Source organism: Salmo salar, chromosome 10 (genome assembly GCF_965601325.2).
Source record: "Salmo salar chromosome 10, fSalSal1, whole genome shotgun sequence".
Taxonomy (NCBI): Eukaryota; Metazoa; Chordata; class Actinopteri; order Salmoniformes; family Salmonidae; genus Salmo; species Salmo salar.
The window spans coordinates 118396594-118407366 of NC_138300.1; the positions used below are offsets into that span (position 1 = coordinate 118396594).

General features: G+C 42.4%; 1 protein-coding gene across 1 annotated transcript in view; it reads left to right on the plus strand.

Moving 5' to 3' along the window:
- Nucleotides 1-10655, plus strand: part of LOC106561694 (netrin-4) — a 48979-nt gene extending 38324 nt beyond the window's left edge. Inside the window, exons 9-10 of the mRNA XM_045688490.2 lie at nucleotides 7147-7320; nucleotides 7674-10655. Of these exons, the coding sequence (XP_045544446.2) occupies nucleotides 7147-7320; nucleotides 7674-7894 (395 nt within the window). The 3' untranslated portion in view covers nucleotides 7895-10655. The remainder of the gene's footprint in view (nucleotides 1-7146; nucleotides 7321-7673) is intronic.
- The last annotated feature ends 118 nt before the right edge of the window (nucleotides 10656-10773 follow it).

Consider the following 10773-nt stretch of genomic DNA (forward strand, 5'->3'; position numbering starts at 1 on the left):
ATTAAACCGCTTGCAGAAAGAATTAGACAGGACCCAAACGTAACAGGTATCAGTATTGGTAAACATGAATATCAACTAAACTTATTTACAGATGATCTACTGGCAAGATAGCGCAGACAGACATGGCAGCTCTGCTTCTAGCTCTTAAGTAACTTTGCAGTATTTTGTTTTTTTGGGGTGTTATTTCTTACATTAGCCCAGAACGTTTTTTGTACTATTACATACAGCCGGAAAGAACATTTGGATATCAGATCGGCGGCATTACGACCAGGAACACAACTTTCCCGAATTGGATCCTTTGTTCGTACCCCCCAGGGCAATTTAACTTATCCCAGAGGCTGCTCCAAGACGGCGCCGGTGGAGAAGAGGTATTCTGAGTGGACTTCTAGTCCGACTCAAGAGGCGTGCACATCATCCACGGCTTCCTAGTATATTACTTGCTAATGTTCAGTCTCTGGACAATAAAGTGGACAAGGTCAGGGCGAGGATCTCTTTCCAGAGAGATATCAGGGACTGTAACATACTCTGTTTCATGGAATCATGGCTCTCTCTGGAAATACTGTCCTTGTCCATACAGCCAGCTGGGTTCTCAGTACATCACGCAGACAGGAATAAAGAACTCTCCGGGAAGAAGAAAGGCAGTGGTGTATGTTTCATGATTAACTACTCATGGTGTGATTGTGATAACATACAGAAACTCAAGTCCTTTTGTTCACCCAACCTACAATACCTCACAATCAAATGCTGACCGTATTACCTTCCAAGAGAATTCTCTTCGGTTATAGTCACAGCCGTGTACACTACCGTTCAAAAGTTTGGGGTCACTTAAAAATGTTCTTGTTTTCCATGAAAACATACATGAAATTAGTTGCAAAATGAATAGGAAATATAGTCAAGATGTTGACAAGGTTATAAATAATGATTTTCATTACAATAATAATTGTGTCCTTCAAACTTTGCTTTCGTCAAAAAATCGTCCATTTGCAGCAATTACAGCCTTGCAGACCTTTGGCATTCTAGTATTCTAGTAATCTGAAGAGATTTCACCCCATGCTTCCTGAAGCACCTCCCACAAGTTGGATTGGCTTGATGGGCACTTCTACCATACGGTCAAGCTGCTCCCACAACAGCTCAATAGGGTTGAGATTCGGTGACTGTGCTGGCCACTCCATTATAGACAGAATACCAGCTGACTGCTTCTTCTCTAAATAGTTCTTGCATAGTTTGGAGCTGTGCTTTTGGGTCATTGTCCTGTTCTAGGAGGAAATTGGTTCCAATTAAGCGCAGTCTACAGGGTATGGCATGGCGTTGCAAAATGGAGTGATAGCCTTCCTTCTTCAAGATCCCTTTTACCCTGTACAAATCTCCCACCTTACCACCACCAAAGCACCCCCAGACTATCATATTGCCTCCACCATGCTTGACAGATGGCGTCAAGCACTCCTCCAGCATTTTTTCATTTTTTCTGTGTCTCACGAATGTTCTTCTTTGTGATCTGAACACCTCAAATTTAGATTTGTATGTCCATAACACTTTTTCCAATCTTCCTCTGTCCGGTGTCTGTGTTCTTTTGCCCATCTTAATATTTTCTTTTTATTGACAAGTCTGAGATATGGCTTTTTCTCTGCAACTCTGCCTAGAAGGCCAACATCCCAGAGTCACCTCTTCACAGTTGACATTGAGACTGGTGTTTTGTGGGTACTATTTAATTAAGCTGCCAGTTGAGGACTTGTGAGGTGTCTGTTTCTCAAACTAGACACTCTAATGTACTTGTCCTCTTACTCAGTTGTGCACCGGGGCCTCCCACTCCTCTTTCTATTCTGGTTAGAGCCAGTTTGCGTGGTCTCTTAAGGGAGTCGTTTCTTGGCAATTTCTCACATGGAATAGCCTTCACTTCTCAGAACAAGACTGATGAGTTTCAGAAGAAAGTTCTTTGTTTCTGGCCATTTTGAGCCTGTAATTGAACCCACAAATGCTGATGCTCCAGATACTCAACTAGTCTATAGAAGGCCAGTTTTATTGCTTCTTTAATCAGTACAACCGTTTTCAGCTGTGCTAAAATAACGCAAAGGGTTTTCTAATGATCAATTAGCCTTTTAAAATTATAAACTTGGATTAGCTAACACAACGTGCCATTGGAACACAGGAGTGATGGTTGCTGATAATGGGCCTCTGTACGCCTATGTAGATATTCCATAAAAAATCTGCTGTTTTCAGCTACAATAGTCATTTACAACATTAACAATGTCTACACTGTATTTCTCATCGATTTTATGTTATTTTAATGGACAAAAAAATAAATTTTCTTTCAAAAACAAGGACATTTCTAAGTGACCCCAAACTTTTGAACGGTAGTGTATATTCACCCTTAAGCCTGTACCACGACGGCCCTCAAGGAATTACACTGGACTTTGTGCAAACTGGAAACCACATATCCTGAGGCCACATTTATTGTAGCTGGAGAATTAAACAAGCAAATTTGAGGAAAATGCTTCCGAAGTTCTATCAACACATTGACTGTAGTACCAACGCTGCTAAAATGCTCGACCATTGCTACTCCCCCTTCCGTGATGCCTACAAGGCCCTCCCCCTGCCCTTCGGCAAATCAGATCATGGCTCCATTTTGCTCCTCCCTTCCTATAGGCAGAAACTTATACAGGAAGTACCCGTGCTAAGGTCTATTCAATGCTGGTCTGACCAATCGGAATGCGTGCTTCAAGATTGTTTTGATCACGCAGACTGGGATATGTTCCAGGTAGCCTCTGAGAATAACATTGACGTATACACGGACTTCCTGAGTTCATCAGGAAATGTATAGGGGATGTTCCCACTGTGACTATTAAAACCTACTCAAACCAGAAACCGTGGATAGATGTCAGCATTCGTGCAAAACTAAAAGCGAGAACCACCTCATTTAACCATGGCAAGGTGGCTGGGAACATGGTCGAATACAAACAGTGTAGATATTCCATCCGTAAGGCAATCAAACAGGCAAAACGTCAGTATAGAGACAAAGTGGAGTCGCAATTCAACGGCTCAGACACGAGACATATGTGGCAGGGTCTACAGACAATCACAGATTACAAAAGGAAAACCAGCCACATGGCAGACACCGAAGTCTTGCTCCTGGACAAGCTGAACACCTTCTTCGCCCGCTTTGAGAATAACATAGTGCCACCGACGCGGCCCACTCCCAAGGACTGTGGGCTATTGTTCTCTGTGGCCAACAGAAGATATTTAAGCGTGTTAACCCTCGCAAGGCTGGGGGCCCAGGTGGCCTCCCTAGTTGCAACCTCAGAGCATGTGGAGACCAGCTGGCTGGAGTGTTTACCGACATATTCAATCTCTCCCTAACCCAGTCTGCTGTTCCCGCTTGCTTCAAGATGTCCACCATTGTTCCTGTACCCAAGAAAGCAAAGGTAACTGAACTAAATTAGTATCTCCCCGTAGCACTCACTTCTGTCATCATGAAGTGCTTTGAGAGGCTAGTTAAGGATCATATCACCTCTACCTTACCTGACACCCTAGACCCACTGCAATTTGCATACCGCCCCAATAGATCCACAAACGATGCAATCGCCATCACACTGCACACTGCCCTATCCCATCTGGACAAGAGGAATACCTATGTCAGAATGCTGTTCATTGACTATAGCTCAGCCTTCAACACCATAGTACCCTCCAAGCTCATCATTAAGCTCGGGGGACTGGGTCTGAACCCCGCCCTGTGCAACTGGGTCCTGGACTTCCTGACGGGCCGCCCCCAGGTGTTGAAGGTAGGAAACAACACCTCCACTTCGCTGATCCTCAACACAGGTGCCCCACAAGGGTGCGTGCTCAGCCCCTCCTGTACTCCCTGTTCACCCATGACTGCGTGGCCACGCACTCCTCCAACTCAATCATCAAGTTTGCAGACAGCACAACAGTTGTAAGCCTGATTACCAACAATGACGAGACAGCCTACAGGGAGGAGATGAGGGCCCTGGCGGGGTGGTGCCAGGAAAATAACTTCTTCCTCAACATCAACAAAATAAAGGAGCTGATCGTGGACTTCAGGAAACACATCAACAGGACCGCAGTGGAGAAGGTGAAAAGCTTCAAGTTCCTCGGCGTACACATCACTGACAATCTGATATGGTCCACCCACACAGACAGTGTGGTGAAGAAGGCGCAACAGCCACGGCCTGTTCACCCCGCAACAGCTTTTATAGATGCACAATTGAGGGCATCCTGTCGGGCTGTATCACCGCCTCGTATGGCAACTGCACCGCCCACAACCGCAAAGCTCTCCAGAGAGTGGTGTGGTCTGCCTAATGCTTCACCGGGGGCACACTGCCTGCCCTCCAGGACACCTACAGCACCTGATGTCACAGGAAGGCCAAAAAGATCATCAAAGACATCAACCACCCGAGCTACGGCCTGTTCACCCTGCTATCATCCAGAAGGCGAGGTCAGTACAGGTGCATCAAAGCTGGGACCGAGAGACTGAAAAACAGCTTCTATCTCAATGCTATCAGACTGTTAAATAGCCATCACTAGCCAGCTACGACCCAGTTACTCAACCCTGCACCTTAGAGGCTGCTGCCCTATAGACATAGACATGGAATCACTGGTCACTTTAATAATGGAACACTAGTCACTTTAATAATAATAATGTTTACATACTGCTTTACTAATTTCATATGTATATACTGTATTCTATTCTACTGTATTTTAGTCAATAACACTCCGACATTGCTCATCCTAATATTTATATATTTCTTAATTCCATTCTTTTGCTTTTAGATTTGTGTGTATTGTTGTGAATTCTTAGATTCTACTGCACTGTTGTAGCTAGGAACACAAGCATTTCGCTACACCCGCAATACCATCTGCTAAATATGTGTATGCGACCAATGAAATGTGATTTGATTTGATATACCGGACCAATATTGAAAACTCAATGACCAATTTGCTAAAAATATTTTCTGAATACTCAAAAATCTCAGGATCTAAAATGAACGTGGAAACCTCCCTGAAATAATGTCAATTTGAATAAGAAGAAAATAAATCACCCTCTACAGCAATAAAATATCAAATACTTAGGATGCTTAATAAGTGACAACAAACAACAAATATGTAAAGATAACTTTATTTCATTACTCAACAATATGAAAGCAGATCTAATTAAATTGAATAATCTTACAGGTAGAATAAAAATGTTTTAGAATGGCATGGCTGCTTGTCACGACTTCCACCGAAGTCGGTTCCTCTCCTTGTTCGGGCGGCGTTCGGCGGTCCGCGTCACCGGTTTTCTAGCCATCGTCGATCCACTTTTCATTTTCCATTTGTTTTGTCTTGTTTTCCTACACACCTGGTTCTCATTTCCCTCATTACATGTTGTGTATTTAACCCTCTGTTCCCCCCATGTCTTTGTGTGGAATTGTTTATAAGTGCTTGTGCACATATTTACTGGTGCGCGTCGGGTTTTGTACCCATGTTGGTTATTTCTTTATGCCGTTGGTTTTGAAATGAAACTGCTCTGGCTATTACCTAGTTCTGCTCTCCTGCGTCTGACTTCACTGGAACCAGTTACGCACCCTTTACACTGCTAAAGTTTTTTATATTTATTCTCAGTAATACCAATTACCCCACCGGAGACATTCTTTAAAAAAGTATACTCGGTCGTAACAGACTTTATTTGGCCAAATAAAATGTATATAATAAAAAGGAAAGTTTTACATCTTCCTAAGTCTAATAACGGTGGTTTAAACCTTCCAGATTTGGAATTGGATCAACTCGCCTCCCAAGGCTTTTACTTGAGACAAATAGTTAAATGCACTAAAGAGGAACAATGGGTACATATTGAAGATGTGCATGCTCATCCACAGGATCTTTTTGCGTCTGTTTTCAAAGAACAAAGCTAAAAACATGAACAACTTCATTGTTAAGAACGCTATAACAATATGGAAGAAAATTAAACGTATTCTACAACAACCAATATCACTTCATAAAGCACAACCTTATGAATCAATCCTTGGAGAGCTTTTCAGAATTCACTGATGAATTGGTCCACATGGAAACTAAAGGCATAGAAACAGGAAATGACTTGGTAACAGGAAATACATTTATTTCCATGACAGAATTAAAAAGTCATTTTGGACTGACCAATGTAGAAAAAGTTACATATCACAACATTTATATTTGAAGCCTTTTGGACATCAGAGAAACCTTAAGGGAATCTTATTTGAGTCAGAAAAGGATGTCCATGTGATAGGTAAGATATACAAAACCTTGCAGAGAGTTTATCCAACTGACAGTCTCTTAGAAAAAATATAAACGATTGAAACCAAGACTTAAAAAGAACTGATGTTGGCTCAAGATGGAAGGAAAGTTGGAGCATAACTAACAAAATTACAGTTAACAAAAATGTGCGCTTTTAATCCAGTATAAACTAATGTATAGAATTGACTATACAAGAGACAAAATTCACAAATTCTACAGCACAACAGCGGAGTCATGTGTAAAACTAACAATGACTCAATAATTCATGCCTTCTGGGAGTGCTATAAAGTCCAAAAGTTATGGGTGGAGCTAGAAAGTCAGCTTACAATATAAATGTACTTTTAATCCATCTGTCTGCATATTTCAAGACATGGCATATGGGGGTGTAGTGAGATACCCAATTGGTTGGATGATTCTCTTGTCAATCATCTGGAAAAAACGTATATTAAAAACTTGGAAATCAATCAATCCTCAATCGTTAACACAATGGAAAAATCTAAAGATGTATTATTTAAATATTGCAGTTTGAGTGCATGTGGCGGGAAATGATGTGGATGCTGGAGATGACAGTGTATGCTAGTGGGTCTGGGCAGAGGTGATGTAGTTGATGTTTGTATGACGTTGTCGTTTGTATGTGTATGTTTTGTATTGTTCATAAAATAAAGTCTTACAATTTTTTTTATAATAATACAGAATTGAACAGGAAATGCTAACAGGAAATGCTAACAGGAAATGCTAACTCACTGCATGTTGCATATTGAGATTGATTGATCAGATTGTGTGTGTGTGTGTGTGTGTGTGTGTGTGTGTGTGTGTGTGTGTGTGTGTGTGTGTGTGTGTGTGTGTGTGTGTGTGTGTGTGTGTGTGTGTGTGTGTTCACAGTGCTTATGGTGAGGATCATGGCGGCCCGTGATCAGGGCTCCCATGCTGAGGTGGAGGTCAAGGTAAAGAAGGTCCTGTACCACGGCAGCCAGGTGAACATCAAGAAAGGTCACATCACCCTCTACCCAGAATCCTGGACCACCCGAGGGTGCACCTGCCCCCTCCTTAACCCAGGTGAGCTCTTACGTTTTGGCCAGGGAACTGGACCTCGACTGCTTCTTGCCCCAATAGTTATTTTCTCTGACGTCTCTGGATGCATACCTGCCTTGTAGGTAGGTATGCAATCTCTGAACACCTTAAACAGATGGGTGACCCCATATATGCTTAAATAGGCGTCACACTAGACACTTGTACATTAGATACCTCACAGCAACCTTCATCTGTTTCACTATAGCATTCTATGATTTTTTAAAACAGTATGCCGATTTAAAACCTGGCTAAGACCCCTCTCTATCAGTGTCCATTAAAAGTTCATTGACTAAATATAAAATGGAATTGACCCTGCTCTCTCTATTCTACTCCCCCAGGATCAGAGTATCTGGTGGGGGGCCACGAGGACCGGCGGACGGGTCGTCTGCTGGTGAACACCAAGAGCCTGGTCAAACCCTGGAGGCCCAGCCTGGGACGCAAGCTCCTGCACCTCCTCAACAAACACTGTAGCTCCTCCTCCTCCTCTTCCTCTTCAAGGAAGACTGCAGCAGAGAGACTGCAGAATGCAAACGTCTTTAGTCTGCAGAAGAAAGACTAGAGCCATGGAACAAGATGAAGAGAGGGATGGAGTGAGGGGTGGAGAGTTAAAAGTTATCCATGTTTTGGTGGATTGCATGAGAAGGACGATGAGCCGAATATAAAGACGTGTGAGAGTGTATTTTTGGACGAATGTGGGCTGGACATGGGGATACAGCCACAGATCGGGCAATATGGGGAAAGCAGAACTCTTTTGCCATTCAGGGCCTCATTTGCCTGTTTCATCCACAGACCCACGGAACACATTTCTGAAACGATGACCTCCACGGCAGGACGGATAGTGTTCTGTGCTGAATGGCACTGTGTGGCTCAGTTGGAAAGAGCATGGCTCTGGCAACACTGAGGTTGTGGGTTCAATTCCTGCAGGGATCCTAAACAAAAATGTATGCACTCACTGTATTGCAAGTCACTTTGGTTAAACGTGTGAGTCTGCTTAGTGGTATATATTGGATTATATAATATGATGACAGGCAGCTGCACAGAGACAGAGTACAGACTGTCATCTCCTTTTTTATAGGAAGAGGAAAATAAGTTTCCAAAGGGAAGACCAGATATCCTGAGTGAAGGTTTACTGTATGAGGAAGATTTATTGATTGATCTGACTTCTCATTCTGATCCTGAATGTTCCAGTCCCAAAGACATACTACTGGGCTGGTTTTTAAATCCACTTTAGATTTGTCTCAGACTATAGTTGAAACAAAGCCAAATATAGAACCAAAAGGATATTATTAATGAATGTTTTATCATACTGTCTATCAAATGACCGAGATCTTAATGTTCTAGATTAGCGTTCTGATCTAGCCAAGGTTTTATTTTGGAGTCCTGACGTTTGTATCCTCAGTTCCTGGAGTCATTGGCAGTAAACCTGCAAAAGCATCATCATTTTTATCTGTGTGTGTGTGTGTGTGTGTGTGTGTGTGTGTGTGTGTGTGTGTGTGTGTGTGTGTGTGTGTGTGTGTGTGTGTGTGTGTGTGTGTGTGTGTGTGTGTGTGTGTGTGTGTGTGTGTGTGTGTGTGTGTGTGTGTGTGTCCACAAACTTACTGTCCTTGGCTCGAAGGGACTGAGCAGGCCTTAACAGGTAGTTTCTCCTGGAACGGCAGAAGAGTAGAGAGAGAACAGAAAAGAGCATGTCTGTCTGGATCCCTCTGGGACTAAAGCACTGAAGACGCTCTCAGTTAGAATTTAACTGACTTCACGTATTCCCTCACTCTCAGTCTGATTTCAATGGCTCTTTGTCAGGTTAGTTATGTCAAAACATGTCACAATGAGGTCTACTTACTCACATGGTTTGGTGTCTTCACTTCTATTGCACTCAGGGATATAGTGGTAAAAAAAACTAAAATAGGTAGGTAAACTCTGAACACCTTATACAGATGGGTAAATACACCTCTATTTATTGGGTGTGAGTGTGATTTAATCACATGGTTCACTGCAGCACAAGGAATGAATCATGTGGCAAGGAGATGTCTCTGTACTCAGATTTAGAATGGTGAACTGAGTTTACTTTCATTTATTTAACTGGGCAAGTCAGTTAGGAACAAATTCTTATTTACAATGACAGCCTACCCCAGACAACACTGTGCCAATTGTGCACCACCCTATGGTACTCCCAAATACAACCAGATGTAAGTCAGCCTGGATTTGAACCAGGGACTGTAGTGACACCTCTTGCACTGTGCTTTAGACCACTGCACCGCTCAGGAACATGACTTTATCCTTCACTGCAGCGCCGATTCCACTCTATATCAGGTTGTTGTTGTTAGGGAAGACAGAAAATAACCCCATGTGTGTTTCTCTCATTAGTAAACAAACCCAACATTCCATGAATCCCAAAATAAACATGAGCTACTTAGCTAAGAAAGGAAGGGATGAATTGACGTCACTGTGTCAGATCTGGAGAGGCTCAGTACATATTTGACCCAGACCTAGCTTGCTTCCCAAATGGAACCCTATTCCCTACATAGTGCACTACTTTTGACCAGAGCCCTATTCCCTACATAGTGCACTACTTTTGAACAGAGCCCTGGTTAAGAATAGGTCTGTGTTGCTGTCTCAAAGGCTGCGTTTACACAGGCAGACCAATTCTAATATTGTTTTTCAGATTTGATCTGATTAAGGTCAGCATATTGGGCTGCCTGTGTAAACACTGCCTAAGGAGTAGCTAGGTCAGTAGCTGCTGGCCTGGCTGAAGAGACATGATGCATTCCTGCACTGTGGCATCATCCGACTGCTTCGCCCTTTGTCCCAAAGACTTTATTAAAGGAATTTGCAAGTGGTGGATGGAGCAGAGGTATGAGATCATGAATGAAAAGGGACATGTAACATATTATCATAATCATATCAGCTGTATGTCCTACTTAGCTACATACTGTAAGTATTAGTTGTTATAAAAAAAAAATACATATTTTTTTATTTAACTAGGCAAGTCATTTAAGAACATATTCTTATTTTACAATGACAGCCTAGGAACAGTGGGTTAACTACCTTGTTCAGGGGCAGAACAACAGATTTTTACCTTGTCAGCTCAGGGATTCGAACCTTGCGGTTACTGGCCCAACGCTCTAATCACTAGGCTACCTGATTTGTTTACATCTTACATTTTCCTTAGATTTACATAAATGAGCTACAATTTGCATTTGATGGCAAATGCACAGATATCATGTGGAATCCATGAACTCCACCTTTTAAAGGGACGTCTGTCTGTCTATATGTGATACCTGACATGCATGTATGCATTACGGCTAATAAATAAGTCAATGGTTTATTGTTCTACATGTTGTAGGAATTCCTTTCTGACATGGTTCAGTACATCTTTGAAGCTCAATTTGAATGTGTATTCCTGTTAGTTGTTTTGCCACTGAAACCACTGGAGTACATACT